The sequence below is a fragment of the Oncorhynchus masou genome, chromosome 24, assembly GCF_036934945.1.
Source record: "Oncorhynchus masou masou isolate Uvic2021 chromosome 24, UVic_Omas_1.1, whole genome shotgun sequence".
Classification (NCBI taxonomy): Eukaryota; Metazoa; Chordata; class Actinopteri; order Salmoniformes; family Salmonidae; genus Oncorhynchus; species Oncorhynchus masou.
Genome location: NC_088235.1, coordinates 83,681,133 through 83,703,863, shown reverse-complemented (window position 1 = coordinate 83,703,863; position 22,731 = coordinate 83,681,133). Strand labels below are relative to the sequence as shown.

Genomic DNA, 22,731 nt, shown 5'->3' with positions numbered 1-22,731 from the left:
CTGTGTGCAGAGATGATCTATTATTGTTACACGATAGTCGAGTGACCGCTCTAACCACAGATCGAACAAAGAGACAGATATTTCACCGGATGTATAAATGTGAAGCCTTCACCTCTACTTTCTACTCACTACTAAAAATTGTAGTGGGAGGAATTCCAGTGGCCGGCAGTGGAAGATTGAACAAGATGGATTTTGGCCGACATTCTGCAACTTTTCTTATTGATGAAACATTTGATCTCAGTACAGTTTTATGTTCCCAAAACTAAAATATGTTATGAACAGAGTGGACTGAGTTTTGTAGACTAACCTTTGCCAAGTTTTTTGTCGCGTTGTTTAGGAGCGCAAATGCGAATTGAGTTTTTGCACACGTGCACTTCCCTAACGGAAATATGCAAATATGAAAAACAGGCACATCTCCACAGTAAATTAGTTTTCTTTCGCCCAAAGTTGCCAACATACCACGTGCGTCCGTCACTCAGTGCATCAGTTACAACTATCCATTACGAAACTTCTATTCGATCAAATAAACCTCACGTAGCAAATTAGCAATTATATATTTTGTTGACCAAATTCGACACTCATTGACCTCCTTACAAAAATTCCTCACTTTGTGGTCTTATTTTCGTGGACCGAATTTGGGCAGAGTAAACCCTCTCGGGTCGACTCATCCTCTCTGCTTTGTGCCTGTGGAACTTTCTTGTTTGTCCATGTGGGAAATATGAAGTGCTGCTTGTAGCGAACTGTTACAGAACATTCAGTGAAGTGAGTATGATTAATTATCTTTGAGCTGTTTTGGTGAACTATTTTACAAAGCGAGATTCGGCTTGTATATGGCATGATATTCAAACTTAGCTAGCTAGCCATGTTATCAAACATCTTTACTAGGTAACGTAAGCTTGCTGGTTCTGTAACTAAAAGCTAGCTAGCCTGAAAAGCATAGCTGATGTGAACCAGCGATGCAGCTGTCTAGTTTTATACTAGGGGAAATTGTTTGTTGATTGAATTTCGTATTTTGTACTAGATGTGCAATAGCTAACTACATATTCAGTTAATTAATTTAACATCCTCACCGTTTCTGATATTTCCCCCTTTTTCAGATACAGTAGCTACAGGCATTATTATTCTCAGAATGGCAAGTGAGCAGGAGGTGGCAGCAGTGGGAAAAATTCTGGTCAACCCAAAGCAGGACCTGACAACACGGTTCCGAGCACTCTTCACTCTGCGTAACGTGGGTGGACCAGAGGCAATAGAATGGATCAGTCAGACTTTTGTGGATGACTCTGCCCTGTTGAAACATGAGTTGGCATATTGCCTGGGTCAAATGCAGGATGAGAGAGCCATCCCCACGCTAGAGACTGTTCTGAAAGACACAACACAGGAGCCTATGGTCAGGCATGAAGCAGGTCAGTATGCCAGATCACTCTCATTCATATACATACTGTATTGATGAACATGTTCACAGAATGTAATAGTGCTTATCTAAACGGTTCACTTTTTAATTTTTATTTATTTAGGGGAAGCATTAGGAGCTATTGGGAACCTCGAGGTCCTTGACATCCTGAAAGAGTACTCTGCGGACCCAGTCATCGAGGTATGTAAAATGAGGCATATTGGATATAAATTAGTAGCAAAGAGATTGTGGAAATCAAACAAAACACACAGCATTTACATATAGTAATATTGGACAATTTTAATCAATTTTAGAATAAGGCTGTAATGTAACAAAATGTGGAAATAGTCAAGGGGTCTGATCTGAATACTTTCCGAATTCACTGTACATCTATTTGACCTTAATCACGGGAGACAAATTAAACCAGTCATATGGTAGCAAACTGAAGCATGTCAACATATAAACTTTGTAGGAAAGTTAATAAAATACTGTGCCATTATGCAGAATTTAAATTGTACTGCTTTTTAACTTGCAAGGATGGGAATTCTCGAATGTCTTAATTATAGGCTGCCCCGACGTTTCCTATCATGTTAAATATTACCCACTATCAGTATCGACCGTCAGTAGTCCTAATAACCACACATATTCAACTGACAATTTACTGTTCGTTCCCTTCAGTTGGTATAGCCTACATTATCATTCCATTTGTTTTCATTTACCTTCATTTGAGCCTCTGTAAACGCTGTTCCGACCGTGCAGTTGAGGATCGTTATTGACAATAGGCTAATTAAATGGTTATGGAGACCACGCCGTAACAGTTTGAACCCTATTAGAGCAGGCAATAGACGAGGGTATAGCCTACTATTGCACACTATTCTCCCTATTGTAATTCTATGTACACTAATCTTCCGGAGACAAATATGCATAGTCACACTAAACAAAAATAAAATGCAACATGTAACAATTTCAAAATTTTTACAGAGTTACTGTTCATATAAGGAAATCAGTCAATTGAAACAATTTCATTGGGCCCTAATCTATGGATTTCACGACTGGAAATACAGATGTGCATATGTTGGTCACGGACACCTTAAAAAAAAAAACAATTGGGACGTGGATCAGAAAACCAGTCAGTATCTGGTGTGACCACCATTTGCCTCAAGCAGAGTGACATATTCACATAGAACACAATCAACAGCCTGATCAACTCTATGTAATGTTGACCCACTCCACTTCAATGGCTGTGCAAAGTTGTTGGATATTGGTGGGAACATGCTCAATCAGTAACATGTCTGAGTATGCAAGCCATGGAAGAACTGGGGCATTTTCAGCTTCCAGGAATTATGGGGCAGTCCATTATCATGAAGCATGAGATGATGGCGGGGGATGAACGGCACGACAATGGGCCTTTAGGATCTCGTCACTATCTCTGTGCATTCAAATTGCCATCGATAAAATGCAATTGTGTTCATGGTCCATAGTTTATGCCAGTCCATTCCATAACCCCACAGCCACCACGGGGCACTCTGTTCACAACGTTGACATCAGCAACCCACAAGACGCCATGCACCTTGTCTGCTATCTGCCCGGTACAGTTGAAACCGAAATTAATTTGTGAAGAGCACACTTTTCCAACGTGCCAGTGGCCATCGAAGGTGAGCAGGACCTAAAATTAACTTTTTGGCCCACCAGCTCCTGTGGCAAGTACAGTAGATGAAAAAAATCTACCAGGCACTATGATTTTATTTTACCAGCCAAAATATGTTTGCCATAATTATATTAAAAAAAATAATAATACTGATTACCACGCTTTGTTTCTAAAACAAGAAATGTATTAGTAAGAAATGTGGTATATTGCTCAATTTCATGTCATTTTTTTGTGACCTCAGTCTTTTAATGAAAATATCAGTCTTTGGCTGCCCCTGTAAGGGCAGAATGTTACTGTGCTAATGGTGCCACTCTAGTCCTGTCACGTGTGAGAGAGATTTGGGATCTGACTAGGGTGTCTCTTCGCAGTCAGTAGAAGCAGCAGACTCAAACCAATGTTGAAAAACAACTTAGCTTGTGAACAAAACAATGTTAATAGCCAAGAAATTAGTTCTAACTTTGTTAAATTTCAAGTGAATTAGACCTACTTTTATGCAAAACATGTATCTCATCACTTCACTCAGTGCCCCTGCGCGAGGTGATTTATAGACTTAGCTGCTAATTGGACAAATAAATACTATGAAACAAAACAGCAGGAATACTTTAAATAGCTACTGCAGCATTCTTTAACTTGCACGTGTGCTTATACATGACTTTTGACTTAATTCGCAAAAGTAATGCTTGCACTGTAGAGCCCTGCAAATTGACCACCTGCCAACGTGGCTGGTGAAAGACTTTACCTGTCTATACTGAAATCTACCCACATTTGGCTGGTGGGGGATGTTTATTTTATGCCCTGAAGGGGAGCATTTGCCCACTAAAGTTGGTTAAGACGCCAAACTGCATTCAGGTCAAGACCCTGGTGAGGACGACAAGCATGCAGATGAGCTTCCCTGAGACAACGGTTTCTGACAGTTTGTGCAAAATTGTTTGGTTGTGCAAACCCACAGTTTAATCAGGTGGCTGGTCTCAGAAGATCCCGCAGGTGAAGGAGCCTGACGTGTAACCATGCCAGCCCAGGACCTCTACATGGTCTGTGGTTGTGAGGCCGGTTGCACTTAATGCCAAATTCTCTAATACGACAGAGGTCGGGTTATGATAGAGAAATGAACATTGAATTCTCTGGGCACAGCTCTGGTGGATAATTCCTGAAGTCAGCATGCCAATTGCACACTCCCTCATCTTGAGACATCTGTGATGTTGTTACAAAACTGCACATTTGTGGCCTTTTATTGTCCCCAGCACGATGCACCTGTGTAATGATCATGCTGTTTAATCATCTTCTTTATATGCCACACCTGTCAGGTGGATGGATAGTCTTGGCAAAGGAGAAATTCTCACTAACAGAGATGTTAACAAATTTGTGCACAAAATGAGCGAAATAAGCTTTATGTACAAATAGAATGTTTCTGTGATTGTTTTTTAAATTCAGCTCATGGGACCAACACTACATGTTACACTTTCTATTTGAAACCTAATATTCTGAACCTGTTCTCAATTATATTCTAGTGAGTCTGACAAAATTAAAACTAAAAGGGATGGCTTATGATGAATGTAATAAACCCTATTGAATAAACTCAAATAAAATCTGTTGGTTAGCAAGTGGGAGGGTTTTCAGCAGTTGAAAGAAATGTATTCAGAGCGTGCAAGGTAGCCACACCTGCAGAGCGTGTTACGCAACTGAATAAGCTAAGTCTTGAATATCAAATACTGAAGTGCGTAGGAAAGGTGTCAATCGGTCCCGACAGTGCCTGTGTGATGGTCATGACAGTACTCTTGTCCTCCTCCAGGTGGCAGAGACGTGCCAGTTGGCTGTCAGGCGGCTGGAATGGCTGACATCTGGTGGGGACCAGAACGGAGAGGAGGGCACCGACGGAAACCCTTACTGTTCTGTGGACCCTGCTCCCCCAGCCCAGAGGAAGACTGTCCCTGAGCTGAGGACACAACTCCTGGATGAGAGCCTGCCGCTGTTTGAGCGCTACAGGGCCATGTTCGCCCTCCGCAACCTGGGCACCGAGGAGGCTGTCCTGGCTCTAGGAGATGGTGAGAGAGACTGGCAGTCCTCCTTAGACTATGCTGTCTATGGCAATTGTCAATAAAGGAGTGAATTTGTAGCATTGAAGAGCTTATTTTCTGCAAAATGTGCAGCCACATTTGTATTCACATAAGCACATTTTCTTGTCCTGAATCATTACATAACCCTCCAATATCAGTGTCTCTGAATCATTACGTAACCCTCCAATCAGCGTCTCTGAATCATTACGTAACCCTCCTAACAGCGTCTCTGAAAACACCAACACTCACTCAACCCTTTTATACTTCACAGGTCTTCAGTGTAGCAGTGCCTTGTTCCGCCATGAGATTGGCTACGTCCTGGGTCAGATCCAGCACCCAGCCAGCATCCCCCAGCTGCAGGCAGCTCTGGAGCTGGATGGGGAGAATGCCATGGTGAGGCATGAGTGTGCAGAGGCCCTGGGATCCATTGGCAAGGTGGAGTGTATGAAGATCCTGGAGCGCTACAGGAAAGACACAGAGCGTGTGGTGAAGGAGAGCTGTGAGGTAGCCCTGGACATGCTGGAGTATGAGAACGGCACACAGTTCCAGTACGCTGATGGACTACTACGACTGCAGGGGGAACAGTGAGGGCCAAACGGCAAGCATGGACATTGGAAGCTATTGGAGAACTGCTATACAGCGCTGTAAAAGCTTTCCGCAGATGTCATAACTCATGATCACTTAGACCCATTTTCATTAATTGAAACGATTTTGACTCTTGCCAGTGATGATTGTCCTCTGAGACAAGGCAATGTAATAATGATATTACAGTGCATTCAGCCATGTTTTAGTTTGTTTATTCATTGTTTTCATGGAAGCTACATGAATAAATTGTCAAGATAATGTAATGCTTTTCCACCTTAGCTCAGTGAACCATTCACATTTATCTTTCATTCAGAATGATCTGATAAGCATCTGAAATCCAAACCTGATTTGTCAATAGAGATTGTTAATCCACTTTTCTGCTCTGTCATTCGCATTTAATTTTTAATCTCAAATGAAAATAAAGGCTAGGTAATAACATTGAGACAATACAACAATGGTGTCGTTTAGCACTATCATGGCAGTAGCTTGCCTGTGTTCTAGCCCAGTCAGAGGTATTGCATCATGATGGCTAATCCACACAGCCACTCATACTGAGACATTAATAATACTCTACAAGTTATTTCCCTTCAGCTTTCTCATTCACACTGAAACACATTGATATCCTCTGTGCTTTGACAAAGATTACAAATGGAATGAAAATGTGCATTTACACTTTATTGTTTTCATTATTGTACTAGGTAAGTTGACTGAGAACACGTTCTAATTTACAGCAACGCCCTGGGGAATGGTTACAGGGGAGAGGGGGATGAATGAGCCAATCGTACACTGGGGATTATTAGGTGACTGATGGTTTGAGGCTCAGATTGGGAATTTAGCCACTTAACAGTACAAACATACTCTTTTCATAACCCGGATCAGAGGAAAGACATTGTTCGTGTGATGTACAGTATGTGTGCATCTTCAGTTGTGAGCTCTGCAGAGAGTGGAAAGAATGGCAGCTGTCAGCTCTGGAGGGATAGAGAATTACCAGCATGCTGAGAGGGAGGGCCACAGCTATAGTAAAATGGGGATGAATGACCCATTCCTGTGCACTAAACGTAGCTAAACACAGAGCTGTGGAAACAGTGCCCGGCCTTCGCTCAACCTACCAACACCTCAGTCACCATGATGCACCCCATCATGATTGGCATCGTTGTTGTCAACACCTCCATCACCGTCATCTACTGGTCCGTTGTCCTCACAGAGGCCTTCCATAGAAAGGAAGAGGATGACCCTGTCTAAATAACTGACCTTACAGAGTTGTACTGCTCAGAGTAGATAGCTTCTGTGTTTCCTGTTTCGTCTGGGGGAAATGCTCAGTCTTCCACAGCTCCTGCCATTGGAGCACAGTTTTACACATAGGTAATGCATTTCTTTGAAACTGACAAATATATTTCTGGATATAATTAACTGTATTTTTAACATTATATGAGGGTTTTTCTGACTCACAGTTAAGGCTGTGACCTTGTTTTGCCTCTGTGGAATTTTGGTGTTGAAGCTTATCTCCGGATTGGTGTTGAAGCTTATCTCCGGATTGGTGTTGAAGCTTATCTCCGGATTGGTGTTGAAGCTTATCTCCGGATTGGTGTTGAAGCTTATCTCCGGATTGGTGTTGAAGCTTATCTCCGGATTGGTGTTGAAGCTTATCTCCGGATTGGTGTTGAAGCTTATCTCCGGATTGGTGTTGAAGCTTATCTCCGGATTGGTGTTGGAAGCTTATCTCCGGATTGGTGTTGAAGCTTATCTCCGGATTGGGTAGAGATTTAATCATACAATGCAGAGTGAAAGAAGCAGACATCTCTTTTCTTTCACTTGGTGTGTCATCTTATGGATACCAGATGATTAGTTTCTACTGATCACATAAGGAGAGGAAAATTCACCAAATACAGCCTTAGGTCAGGGAAACAATACAGAGAAATGTATGGACTGCAGCGAAACAGCCAAAGGAATCTTTGTCTGCAGCTCAACCCAGCAAGGTATTTTGCATCTCTGTTTTCCTTGTTCTACAGTGTCAAAATGTGTAATTTGTTCACTCAACATATAATCAACAGGCTATGTATGATGCAGAATAATGTGGAAAGTAACTGTCTGTGCTCATTACACATCATCCAATATGTTTTCAATTATTTCCAATTGTATCCTTCTACTCTGCCAATTATATGATTATCAGTCATTGGCCTATTTATGGAGAATGTCCTACTAAATTGATACATATCTATTTTGACACATCTAAAATACTTTCTATCAAACATGATTTGGTGGAAACCAGATTTATATGAAATCTGTCAAGAGAAAGGATGCCATTGACTACTCATGGTCATACTCATTCACAGCCATCATTCTAGTCTGACAGGAAACACCCTTGAGGATTAATTAGGTCTAGGTGTCGAAGGTTATGAGAGACACAGACTTATTTAGAGTTAGACACAGAGGAGTGACTCTTGACCCTTCAGTCCAGTTTCACTCAAAGGTCAGGTGGAGTAGAGCGACTGACCCTGTTGCTGACAAGAGGGACTCCAGTCCTCCCTGCAGGCTAGCCTCACAGCAGACAGAGACAGCCTTTTGTCTCAAGTTTTCTTCAAGAAGATCAAGGATGCACCCAAGCCTGAGGAGGTCGTCCGAGTCTGAGTGAGTAATGCCTTTACTGACTAGAGAGAGAAGGCTTTAGGTTCATTTCTAGGTTTTGCTAATGCTTTTGCTGTCAGTACTCTGCATTTGATGAGGGAGAGTGGCTCATGTAGTACTTGTGTAGTATTCTAGTCAATGATGATACAGCTAATGCTAACCTAGCCTGAACTGTTGGGAGGCAATATCCAGTATTCTGTTGGGAGGCAGTATTCAGTCTCGACTGTCTCAGCTCTCTCGACTGTCTCAGCTCTGTTGGGGGAGGCCTCATCTCAGTCTATTCAGTATTCGGTCTCTCTGTTGGGAGGCGACTGCCTCAGCTCTGTTGGGAGGCACTGCCTCAGCTCTGTTGGGAGGCAGTATTCGGACTCGACTGCCTCAGCTCTGTTCAGTAGTCTCAGCTCTGTTCACTGCCTCACTCTCGACTGCCTCAGCTCTGTTGGGAGGCATTCGGTCTCGACTGCCTCAGCTCTGTTAAGTCTCGACTGCCTCAGCGCTGTTGGGAGGCAGTCGACTGCCTCAGCTCTCTGGGAGGCAGTATTCGGTCTCGACTGCCTCAGCTCTGTTGGGAGGAGGTCTCGACTGCCTCAGCTCTGTTGGGAGGCATTCGGTCTCGACTGCCTCATTCAGTCTCGACTGCCTCAGCTCTGTTGGGAGGCAGTATTCAGCTCTGTCTCGACTGCCTCAGCTCTGTTGGGAGGCAGCTCTGTTGGGAGGCAGTATTCAGTCTCGACTGCCTCAGCTCTGTTGGGAGGCAGTATTCAGTCTCGACTGCCTCAGCTCTGTTGGGAGGCAGTATTCAGTCTCGACTGCCTCAGCTCTGTTGGGAGGCAGTATTCAGTCTCGACTGCCTCAGCTCTGTTGGGAGGCAGTCTCGACTGCCTCAGCTCTCGACTGCCTCAGCTCTGTTGGGAGGCAGTATTAGTTCAGTCTCTGTTGGGACTGCCTCATCTCTGTTGGGAGGCAGTATTCAGTCTCGACTGCCTCATCTCTGTTGGGAGGCAGTCATTCAGTCTCGCCTCATCTCTGTTGCCTCACTGCCTCAGCTCTGTTGGGAGGCAGTCTCGACTGCCTTCAGTCTCGACTGCCTCAGCTCTGTTGGGAGGCAGTATTCAGTCTCGACTGCCTCAGCTCTGTTGGGAGGCAGTATTCAGTCTCGACTGCCTCAGCTCTGTTGGGAGGCAGTATTCAGTCTCGACTGCCTCAGCTCTGTTGGGAGGCAGTATTCAGTATTTTACATGGCATCCATCTCCTCCGTCTGAGAGAACTCTTTCTGCACTTAGGTTGCATGAGGAAACTTCAAGTGCTTTTACATGTACTTACTTCAGACACCTCCACATTTCATCTTACAGTCACTCTCGTTCCTGTCAATGGCGGTTCTGGGGGGGGGGGGGGGGGGCAGTGCCCCTGTGACAACAATTTTGGACCCCCTTGTGGCCCCCCTAAATGTGTAGTATGAAATAATTTTTACATAACAAATTTTTGCAATCGTTCTTTTTATACATCCGTTATTAGACAGTGGCAACGATGGTGATTATGAACATGGTCTTTTGCCTGCTAATGCAGTGAAGAAAACGATGACAACAATAACGTCTAATGTAACTGGCCCCTCTAACAGTACAACTGGCCCCAGCTTGCCCCCCCAGTTGAAATGGTCTAGAACCTCCACTGGTTCCTGAGTCTGTTATTTAATTCCATCTCCCCCACCTCATTAAGGGACATGATTTGGAGGGAAGTTGCTCTCCGGAAAGACAGGGCAGTGTCACAGGATGATATTTCTGGGCAAATGAGGAATGCACTGAATGGTGCATTCCTCATTTGAATGGTGGGATGGGCCGGTGGGTAGAGGGGAGCTGAATAATAGCACTTTAAGCCTCTTTGTCCATAACTGAAGTCAGAACAAATATTTTCCTACCAACTGCTCAACATTACAAATAGCAACATATTCTCTGAAAATCAGACGTCTTTGTCAGTTGACTTCAGGGAAGTTCATTATGGGAATGAAGATATCCTTTGTAACAACATATGTACTGTATGTTCCCCTTATTTGATCTTTAATTTTGAGGGGTTCTGCCCTGAAAAAAAAGATACTGCTACCTCCCTTATTCTCTTGTCTTACCAGCCATAAGGCTCAGTATGAAGAATATACTGGACATGGGCCGCACAGACCAAGTCTCCATTCAGTTCATTGTTCTTTTCTTTGTAAAATAATCTTTCCACAAGATATCGTTCCATGATGGTGTTTTTCACCAACATAGTAAATTCATTCTCATATACCCTTAATCAACATCCCCTTTCAACTAATTCAATTTGCGGATGGATTCCTCACAGACCAGAATGCTTTGTACCACAGAGCGTCCTGAGGCCCAGACCCAGCCTACTGCCAGGTGTGGATCCGCCCCAGGACCTATAACCCCTGGCAGCTCCTACAGGCCGTGGAGAAAGACGATCTCTACTTTGTTTGCCTACGTCGCCTCTTCCCGGGATGCCTTTCACATGCCCTCTCATGTGCTCTATGTCATAGTGGTAGTAGTGTCCTGCTATGCCATCCTAGGACACCTGATCAATGACTTGTACCGTGACTTGGCAGGTAAAGTGGGATGATCACACGAGAGAGAAACTAGACAGGCAGGGAGGCAGGCAGACATCTTTGTAATCTGATTAATCCATCCAGAGTCCTTTCACTGTGACTCACCATTGATACTCAGCTTTCAGTTCACCTTCACACTCTGTAGCCTCAATCTGAAGCCATGGAACAGACATGTCAGCTGGATCTGTGGATTAAAAGGGCTAGTTAAGGCTACTTTTCAATCAAAAACACATACATGTAAAGGTGTAGTAGTTTGTTTTTATATTTCTATATGAGAAATGTGTACGTGCCAAACACTAAAACTGTTATTATGTGCACGCAGACTGTGTCTGAGGAAGGTGTGTGTGACTGCAAGGGAGTGGGGAAGGAGGAAGACTGCCGTCGAGGCGAAAAGGTGGAAGACCAACAGAGGGGGTCCTTACAATGATCAAATCTCCTAGCATATACAAGAAAAGACAACCTTCTTCTGAAGAAAACAGACCCACAACTTTTTTCAGTCAGTTTGGGTCAGAAGAACATTCTGCCTAAGGTCCCCTGATAACAATTCACTGTCCACTCTATTCTGCTCTCTCCTCTGTCCTCATTTCCTGCCAAGTTGGCTCCCAATCAGATACATCCCGTCTCTGTTACTACCAATCATCTAATCCTGTTTTTATACAAATTAAATGAAACTGCAACCCAATCCATTTTTTAACAATGTAATTTAAGCATCAGATGCATAAACTAAGAAACTATGTACAAACAATTATTCTGTATAATGCCTGTACTGTATAGGAAAACAAGTGTAGACAGTTTGAACAATCCAACTGTGCAGAAACATTCATTTGTGTCAGTGCTCTGAGATTTTCCATTTCCTTTTGGATCCCAGAAGAAATAACAGTTGAATCTTTACTATAAATTTTCAGCTCACATAACACCATGGGATTGAGCAGAACCTGAACACATCCCTTTTGCGAGTGTAGAAGCTACAGTGGTGATACTTATGTCATGCAATAAAATGCAAATTAATTACTTAAAAATCATACAATGTGATTTTCTGGATTTTTGTTTTAGATTCCGTCTCTCACAGTTGAAGTGTACCTATGATAACTATTACAGACCTCTACATGCTTTGTAAGTAGGAAAACCTGCAAAATCAGCAGTGTATCAAATACTTGTTCTCATCACTGTATATGAGCTGCTGTAACGCTGTAGATGTAAATACATCTGTTTTCTTGAGGTGGCCAAAGAGGATGACCCTCGTTCCAATAAAGGAAGGACTAAACCTGTGTCTGTCTGAATGTGTATATCTGCTTTATCCCCTCATCCCGATCCGCCATTATCATGTGGCGCTAAACTAAGCCAGTCTGACTCAGAGACAGGGCAGGGGAGAATAAGGCCTCAGCCTCAGCAGCCAGGGATTTAGCAAGGACACACAAGACGTGCTGTCATCACCTACCATTCTGGTCTAGGACCACTATAGCAGCTCTATAAAAGTAGTCTGGTAGGTCACTACAACATTGGATATCAATATATGGTTTGGCATTAGAAGAGTTTGGTTGATTGGAATTCTTCCATTGCCCAATAAAGGCCAGGATTATTACAGATCTCAGATTAAACGGTGGGTTGACAGAGGGGTCTTGGTAAAAAGATTATTGTCATACATGCTTAACAGTAATACTTGTTGACTAAACATACAAAAATAAAGGAACCATACCCGCTATCTCTCTTTTGGAACTATGTATAAAAGCCCTCTCCGGCAACACAACCACCTCTCTCTCTTATGGAACTATGGATAAAAGCCCTCTCTGACGACACAACCACCTCTCTCTCTTTTGGAACTATGGATAAAAGCCCTCTCCGGCAACACAACCACCTCTCTCTCTTTTGGAACTATGGATAAAAGCCCTCTCTGGCAACACAACCACCTCTCTCTCTTTTGGAACTATGGATAAAAGCCCTCTCCGGCAACACAACCACCTCTCTCTCTTTTGGAACTATGGATAAAAGCCCTCTATGACGACACAACCACCTCTCTCTCTTTTGGAACTATGGATAAAAGCCCTCTCCGGCAACACAACCACCTCTCTCTCTTTTGGAACTATGGATAAAAGCCCTCTCCGGCAACACAACCACCTCTCTCTCTTTTGGAACTATGGATAAAAGCCCCCTCTCTTTTGACGACACAACCACCTCTCTCTTTTGGAACTATGGATAAAAGCCCTCTCCGGCAACACAACCACCTCTCTCTCTTTTGGAACTATGGATAAAAGCCCTCTCCGGCAACACAACCACTCTCTCTTTTGGAACTATGGATAAAAGCCCTCTCCGGCAACACAACCACCTCTCTCTCTTTTGGAACTATGGATAAAAGCCCTCTCCGACGACACAACCACCACTCTCAATTTTGGAACTATGGATAAAAGCCCTCTCCGGCCAGACAACCACCTCTCTCTCTTTTGGAACTATGGATAAAAGCCCTCTCCGGCCAGACAACCACCTCTCTCTCTTTTGGAACTATGGATAAAAGCCCTCTCTGACGACACAACCACCTCTCTCTCTTTTGGAACTATGGATAAAAGCCCTCTCCGACGACACAACCACCTCTCTCTCTTTTGGAACTATGTATAAAAGCCCTCTCCGGCCAGACAACCACCTCTCTCTCTTTTGGAACTATGTATAAAAGCCCTCTCCGGCCAGACAACCACCTCTCTCTCTTTTGGAACTATGGATAAAAGCCCTCTCCGGCCAGACAACCACCTCTCTCTCTTTTGGAACTATGGATAAAAGCCCTCTCCGGCCAGACAACCACCTCTCTCTCTTTTGGAACTATGGATAAAAGCCCTCTCTGACGACACAACCACCTCTCTCTCTTTTGGAACTATGTATAAAAGCCCTCTCCGGCCAGACAACCACCTCTCTCTCTTTTGGAACTATGTATAAAAGCCCTCTCCGGCCAGACAACCACCTCTCTCTCTTTTGGAACTATGTATAAAAGCCCTCTCCGACGACACAACCACCTCTCTCTCTTTTGGAACTATGGATAAAAGCCCTCTCCGACGACACAACCACCTCTCTCTCTTCTGGAACTATGTATAAAATCCCTCTCCGGCAACACAACCACCTCTCTCTCTTTTGGAACTATGGATAAAAGCCCTCTCCGGCAACACAACCACCTCTCTCTCTTTTGGAACTATGGATAAAAGCCCTCTCCGACGACACAACCACCTCTCTCTCTTTTGGAACTATGGATAAAAGCCCTCTCCGGCCAGACAACCACCTCTCTCTCTTTTGGAACTATGGATAAAAGCCCTCTCCGGCAACACAACCACCTCTCTCTCTTTTGGAACTATGTATAAAAGCCCTCTCCGGCCAGACAACCACCTCTCTCTCTTTTGGAACTATGTATAAAAGCCCTCTCCGGCCAGACAACCACCTCTCTCTCTTTTGGAACCATGTATAAAAGCCCTCTCCGACGACACAACCACTTCTCTCTCTTTTGGAACTATGTATAAAAGCCCTCTCCGGCAACACAACCACCTCTCTCTCTTTTGGAACTATGGATAAAAGCCCTCTCCGGCGACACAACCACCTCTCTCTCTTTTGGAACTATGGATAAAAGCCCTCTCTGACGACGCAACCACCTCTCTCTCTTTTGGAACCTCTGGCCTAATTTCCACCTTTTGTTTTCCAATCCTAAATCCAGGCTCAGAGAACTGACCTTGACCTGGCCTGTACAGTACGTCACTAAGTACATTAGCTCGCGTGGGTCTCTTTGCAGTCAATGCAATCTGGGACTAGAGCACTCCTGCAGCCATGGCAACCTCATGCTGCGTGGTACCCAGCACAAGGGCTGCAGTGGGATGACATGTAATACATCTAAAATAACAGCTTCTCAGTGGGAGAGAAGATTGATGAGCGAGATCAATTGATGGTTGTTTTCGAAGATTGGAGATTACTGTTGGGAATTAATACAGCCTGCCAAATTAGGAAGCGGTGAAAAAAAACATTGATACTGGTAGGTACACAAGTAGTTCTTATTTAAAAAAATCTTTGATACACATTACCTATAAAGAAATGTAATGTATACATTATACTGGATTGACTGCCAATATACTCAGCATACTACTTCAAGCGCGTCTTTGTGTACGGACAGGTAGACCAGATGGCAACATCAATGAGGCTGCCACACTCCCCTTGAAGAAGAGTGGAGGTAGACTAGAGTGAGGGGACAATGGACCATAACTTGGACTATGGGGAACCACAAGAGGAGGTGTTCTTTGAGAACTACAAGCCTCCCTCTCGGGACGCTATCACCCTGCCCAACTATGTTATCTATCTGTTCCTAGCATCGGTGGTGGCTCTGATCGCCCTGTACGCCATCATCAGGCACCTCATCAAAGAGCTGATTCATGACCTAGCAGGTACAGCTACCACAACACTCCCACACCACACTGGAGCCAACTGGATGCACTGTTTGTCTTGTGTCAGTCAGCAATGAAATGACGAGAATATGATCAAAATATCACAATCAAATTATTAGAAATTATCATTCGGTAGCTGACTACAAACATGCTGATACAGTCTGGATTTCACTGAATTGAATATCTCTGTTAAAAATGATTTTGCCATATTGTGTTCTCCCCACCTCCCTTTGTAGACTACCTGTTTGGGGTACAGCCTGACGAGGAGGTGGTTAACCCCTGGGAGTGTAAGGACAAGTTCCAGGTGGACTGGTGTCCAGAGACCAATGCTGAGCTGGAGGCTATGGTCAAGGCGGAGGAGATCCACTGCCTGATGGAGGGCAACAAGAACATGCCTGCCATCTGGGTCATCTCAGATGGACGTGAGCCACGGCCCCCGCGCACGGGCCCCAGGGTGGCCTTCGGCAGGATGAGCTAGCTACAAAGGGGCAGGCACACAGACTCTGACTGCTAGAGACAAGGCTGGGTACAGCAATGTGGCAGATGCACTGTAAGCCAAATGAGATATACTGTGTTGTAATCATGTACTCATTACTGCATTACACAATAATCTCCACATGCTGGCAGCATGTCAAGAGCTTCATAAGTGACCAGTCCTTGTTGTATTGTTAGTGTTTAGACTAGGCCTTTAGACCTCCCTTTGACCATATGAAGAGGAAATGGTTTCAGGACTTTCAACTGTGACTATGTTGTTGAACATTTATTCCGTATGGTTTCTGATGATTTTAAACCATTTCTCTCAAAAATACTTGTTTTCTACTTATTGCACATTTATTTTACAAAATATTACACATTTGCATGCTATCCAGTAAACAAATGACATGATCGTTACTTAAAGCTGGTTTCAGGAACAAATGAAAAGTCATGAGTTTGGAGTGGACACACCTTTCAGGCAATAAAATCTGCTGGTATCATTGGCAACATGGTGCAATCTGGTTGCTCTCTGTGCTGCATACTGCACTTTGACCTCACAGGACGTTACCAGTCCAGAAGGAGTATCATGACAGTGAACACGTTCTACACAACACCAACCTCAGAGGCCTCCTGGGATCAACAAGGATTCATAATGTCTCTCCACAAAACTTTCCTGGTCTGTTTATTACTGGCGGTTTGTGTCAACCAGGCCCAGAGTGGTAAGCCAAACGGTAAGTCCTCATCGATGATCAATCACACTGGCTAGATATTTATGCAACGCAAGGTGTTTAACAACAGTTATGTCATAATAACCTCACCTTGCACCTCCCCTCTGAGGTCGGCATTATGTTACAGCTGTGAACACTGTTAGTCAGGACTAGCCAGCGATGTTTAACTCTTCGTTCAATTATCTTACATCATCATGATAATATAGTCCACATACTACAACACTATCATTGGTGTGGTATCAATGATCAAATCAGAGTTTTCTGGTGAACACATAACTATTTATTCCTTATATAGGAGGCTTACGGCTCACTACATCCAAGGGTGGGACACTGCAGCCTTGGCTTGTTGGTCTGGCTGCTGTAGTGGGATTCCTCTTCATCGTCTTCGTCATCCTTATTGTACAAAGGCTTTTCTTCAAGAAGGAAAAGTAAGTACAACAGAGGTGATAACCTAAATGCACTGCACCTGCATATATTCTGTGTACTTACATGGTATTAGTGACACTTGTTGTAAAGTGGGATGACAAGGGTAAATATCTAAGCAATAATCTCCTTAACCTTATAGAGATCCTATTAAATGACTATTCTAATTCCTAATTCTATGTCCTAAACATTGTTTTGACCATTCAGTACATCAAATGATTTAGCTTATTGCTGATATGCTTTACTATTGTCTTATCAGTGAAGGCTGCTAGCCATCTGCCAAGGTAATATTCAGTCAGTGACTACAATGACATGTCCACAGAGATGACCAGAGGTGCCTTGTGTAACAGGCACCAGCAACCAGTGGTTTAAAGTACTTTAGTAAAAATACTTTAAAGTACTAGTCATTTTTTGGGGTATCTGTACTTTACTATTTATATTTGTCAACTTTTACATTTATTCCACTACATTCCTGAATAAAATAATTTACTTTTTACTCTATACATTTTCCCTGACACCCAAAGGTACTCGTTACATTTTGAATGCTTAGCAGGACAGGAAAATGGTCAAATTCAACGCACTTATCAAGAGAACATCCCTGGTCATCCCTACTGCCTCAGGCCCACTAAATATAAATGCTCTGTTTGTAAATATGTCTGAGTGTTGGAGCATGCCCCTGGTTCTCCGTAAATTAAATAAAAAACAAGTAATATGGTGCTGTTTGGTTCGCTTAATATAAGCAATTTGAAATTATTTATACTTTTTATACTTATGTAAATTTGAGCAATTACATTTACTTTTGATACTTAAGTATATTTAAAACCAAATACTTCTAGACTTTTACTCAAGTAGGATTTTACTGGGTGACTTTCACGTGAGGCATTTTTTAAAATAAAATATGACATTTGGGTACTTTTCCACTACTGCCTGACTCTTTACTGATATAATCTTTCCATACTTTAATATTGTGACCTCCTGTTGTCCTGAACTAACTTACCAGGATCTCACAAACAAGTGTATTTTCTTATGAAAAGTTCAACTGCTGCAGTCTTAGACAGAAGGCCATCAAACTACACACGCTCATTGTAAAGCCCATGTTTTTGTCTTGCAGAGAGGAAGATGGTGTTTTGTATGAGAACACAGCTGTAGAAATGGAAGCTGGCAAGGCCAGTGAGGTTAAACAAACCAGCCTATAGAGAGACCACCAAACAAACCATCCAGGGAGGGAACAGGCTCAGACACCAGTTTCCACGCCCGCATTGGGTTTCTTACTTCTCCTGCACATGCATTTCTTTCAACTCTATGATTGTCATATCCTATGTTTGTGCAATTAAACAAATGAAGAAAATATAGATATTGTCCTCAACTTTGCCTGTCTACTGTGCAAACAAGATAATTCTGAACAGGGTCTATTTTATTGTTTGCTAAATTGTTTGTTGTGCAGTCACAGTGTTGGCTGTATTATACTGTAATGACTGATGTTGATGGTAACAATAGTGATTTTGTCTCATTGAGTAACCAATGCTTTTACAGTGTCACTGTAACAGAAACTAGTGATTTGACTTATACTACCACTAGATGGAACTGGATTCTCTTTTTCCATTTAGAACTCACTGGACCTACAGTACTATACAAATTGTTAAGGGGAGAGTGGAGTAAGTTGAGCCATAGGGGTAAGTTGACCAAACATTTAGGAAGAGGTCATCATGTCACGGAGTCTGAAACCACATGGAAAAAGATGAAACCACATGGAAAAAGTGGTAAGCAAGTCAGCTCCAACAAAACAGATTTTTACCAAGTCAAATGAATTGATTGTGTTAAAGGTTTCATGATGTATCTAAACCAGATTGTTCTATATCAGTCGGGGTCTCTATAAGCTTAACTGTGAGATCCTAAACCTAGCATGAAAGTGCATCCTTGGAGCTGTGTGGGCTAATATAGTCAAAATGTTTGCCATGGGGTAAGTTGAGCCAATGGCAAGTTTAGTAAATTCCCAGACCTAATGCAAGGCATTATCACTGAGGAAACAACAGGCCTATGTTAAATGTGTTTTGTTAGGTGTTAAACCTGTGTTAAAGATGCTTCAAAGACAAACAAGCGATTGTGTTGAATTGCATTTGGGAAATAAAGATAGAGATGGTTTTACTGGAAATATTTCATTCAGTACATTAATTTGTAGGCGGCTGAATTTGCCTGGGGTAAATTGTACCAAGAGACCTCTTTTTTTGGACAAGCTATGTTTTCAAAATTGTAATGTTTACATGAATTCTGATTATTTTCAGGGATACACGACATCCGGAAATATATGTAGATATCTTTGTTAGAAATAATACTATATTTCCTTTGACAGTCATGCTGAATGTAAAAAATGGCTCACTCTCCCCTAGTCAATTTTAAATTGAGAATAAAAAAAAGTGTAAATTGTGAAGCTATAGCTGAAATGTATCTAAATACATGTATTACAATCAATGTTATTTATTGGTCATTTGCAAGTATATTTTTGTTGTCAGTTGTTGCTATTACATCCCAAAATTGAGAATAGGTAGTGTATATTCAACTGGCAAACCCTAGATTGGTAATACAATGCATTTACATCAAAAATGCTTGCCATAACCCTAACCAAGGCATAACCCTAACCCCTAATTTGGCATGACCTTAATATTAATCTTCGCATTACCCTGACCTCAATGAGGGAAATAGCCATCTTTCCCTCATTGCTTCGGCAGTACCACAGTAGGAGATGGCAATATTGATGTCCATGAATGCAAATCACTGGAGGACTTGAAATCAATTTAGCCATCCTCTCAAATTGCTGAAGAGAGGATATAAAGTGTAGCTTGCTTTGTAACTTAAAGTGGAACAATCATAGCTACAGTAGGCTGATATGCAAATAAGCTGTTTGCCACACAGGCCTGCAATCCTCTTTGAACTGGACTGTGATTACTGCCAGTAGCAACAGCGCGACTTTACAACATTCGAACGCATTCGCCAAAAGCCACCTGAATAGATTTCTGCAAATAACATGGGAGTTCTCTTACATTTGGGAACTTCACAGTGCTATTGATCAAACAACCATGAAACGATAGGCTCTCTCCCTCAGTTGCCTATGCACAAATCAAGAACAAGATCAACAACTAATGCCAGCTAGAGCTCATCCTTTTGCAGTTTGCCTGCCAATGCATGCCTGTCCCAACCCACGTTTTGACATCTGAATGGGAACTTGCCTGCCTGCCCGCCCATTTGATCGACAACTAAATTCAGCATAGCTAGCTAACTACCATAGCGATTCACATTTCTTGCTAGCTAACGTTAACCAAATGACACCTGCATATCTCGCTGTAGGCAACGAACAACCATATGAAGGGAAATGTCCGTCACTCACCAACTCCTCCAATGACATTACATCCTGCCAACACCTAGCAAGCTAACGTTAGGTTCCGTGTTTTTAGCTTGCTGTATATAGAATGTTCACATATTAAAACAAAAGAAGAGATACATAATATTTGTCCAGCCTTTGCTGCTATGCTTGTAGATGTGCATAATATGTTGCGACCCGAATAAAACAGTATTGGATAAATCAAAATAACAAAAAGGTAGCTATAGGTTGTTGTAACATTTGAAGTTTAAACATGTTTAAAAAAAAATAGCTGTTCGCCATCGATCACCGGTGCAGTTGAATGCAGCATTGCTGTATGGCGCGATCAAAATGTATTATAGTTGAGGTGTCAACCTAGGCTACTGCTCAAATGTAGTTGAAGTTGAATCCTCATAAAGTAGATGACTCAACTGTTGACTAATACTTGCTTGTGTGTCCTATTCGGCCTGCGGACCTTGTGTGACACATGTGCGCTAGCCTATTAGCCAAGTTATGACTGACTTCTTCTGATCATTTCCCTTGCTAGTTTGATTGTACTGACATTCCCAGGCTAGTTACAGTCGTCCGTTAGTGTTCAAAATATTGAGTCATTGAAACTGAGTGGGTGGAGGCAGCAAACTATTTTATAGGTAGGTGTGATTTATAACCTGATAGCAATCTATTTTGGACTACCAACGCATTTATTGGTGAATTATGTTAATCATACATTGAACTGCGTCCATCAATTCTGCCAACAATGCCTTACTGTACGTCATGGAATTTTTTTGTCAAATATAACCTATTTTTAAAACATTTTATAGGGGTTGGAGCATAAACTGGGAATTTGATATTTTTGCTGATATTATGATTTTCTGTTCGTTTCATATCTGCAAAGTAGTTAAAACCCCTGCCAGTTCCACTTGAAATATTATTCAGCATATTCAGGCTTTCTGTCCCGGAGTTCAGGGTCTCCCTTTTTGTCCAAAGGGCCACCACAGTGCAGAGGGTATGTATATTGGATCACTGGCACTCTTCTCCCTGGATCCTGAGTATTGTAGGAAATGACTTGTTTAAATTAGTTCTTACATTGGGTGGGCTTGCATCCAAGTGTGAATCATCAAGAAGCCAGAGTGCCAGAATGGAATGATTAAAGGGGCTTTGCATTATATTACAGCTCTGAAATCTACAAGTATATGTATAAATGCAGTGCCCTACAGTATGAGGTCGAATACTCATTTTGAATGGCAGCCCTGACAGCTTAAATGGTTCCAGCACAGTGATGATATATGCTATTTTTTATTGATATTTCTCATTTTATATTCATCATCAGGTTTCCAACCATCCAAATACCAGAGAATGCTCAGATCTTTGGCATAATAAAACTGATTCACTTGATACCGACGTAAATCAGTGACTCAGTCATATTGTAAGATAAAAAGTCATTTGAAAGTAGGTGTTTGCGCTGGAGACCAATCCATTGTCTATTTGTCTATTTAAATTGAGCCGGCTGATTTTTAGAGAGGCACATAATCAATGCTGACTCTCTGATTACCCATCCATGAGGTTAACTGCATGTGGTGTGAGTACAGTTTGATGATGTTTTCACCTTCAAATATAAGCAACTTTAGGCAACAAATCCGTTTTATAATTGCAGGATAATCATCATAACAAGACCATCTGCACTCTACAGTGAACCACCTGACCAAAAGTTACTTTAAAACTTGATTGCATGTTAAGATTACAATGTTACAGTTGCTACACTGTCTCACCATTAGGTGTGACTCAATCCCACTGCTCCAAATGTGTAATGACAACAGTCTGTAAAGGTAAGCTTAAAAGTTAGACAATGAGACGTTATTCATAATGCATCTAGATAAAAGATGATAAGACCAAATTTAAAGTAAAGAATGAGCAAAATGGCTCAAACACAATTTTTTGAGAAAAGCATGGAAAACCACGAAATTGTTATTCCTGTTTGACTTCAGTATTACATTGATCCCTCTGTGGAGGAAAAAGAGTGACATACATCCTGACTTTGCCTCCTTCTCCAGACAGCTTGCAGCACTCCAGTGGCCAGAGAGAAGACAGGAGACAGCCTGAAATAGAAGCGCTCACAAATAGACCCTTTTAGAGCCACATATGAGCCAGGAGTCCATGTCAAACTTTAACTGGGCACGTGGTGGGCTGGTCCTCAACCACAGAGCATGAGGATACAGCAGGGGAAAGCTGTGCAATCCAGAACTTGTGGCAATACAGAACTTGTCAGCGAAGCAGAGGGGTTACACGTTTGCCCTTATTGAGACCACTACTTCCATCGGACAGAAACAGGGCCCAAACCAAACCATTTCAAAAAATGGTCCAAGAGGATCCACTTTGAGCTGAAAATGTCTTCTGCCTTAGACTTTAGTGCTGCTTTTTATGAATCAAGCAAGCTAACATGATCTTTACTAAATGTT

The 22,731-nt window shown here is 42.4% G+C and overlaps 1 protein-coding gene across 1 annotated transcript; it reads left to right on the top strand.

Annotated features, from left to right (window-relative positions):
* Window positions 1-23: 23 nt before the first annotated feature.
* Window positions 24-6,115, top strand: LOC135512863 (deoxyhypusine hydroxylase-like). Its single transcript, XM_064935325.1, has 5 exons — window positions 24-762; window positions 1,098-1,403; window positions 1,515-1,591; window positions 4,828-5,080; window positions 5,364-6,115. Exons 2-5 carry the CDS (start codon window positions 1,130-1,132, stop codon window positions 5,678-5,680), a joined length of 921 nt encoding a protein of 306 aa, XP_064791397.1. The 5' UTR covers window positions 24-762; window positions 1,098-1,129; the 3' UTR covers window positions 5,681-6,115.
* Window positions 6,116-22,731: the final 16,616 nt, after the last annotated feature.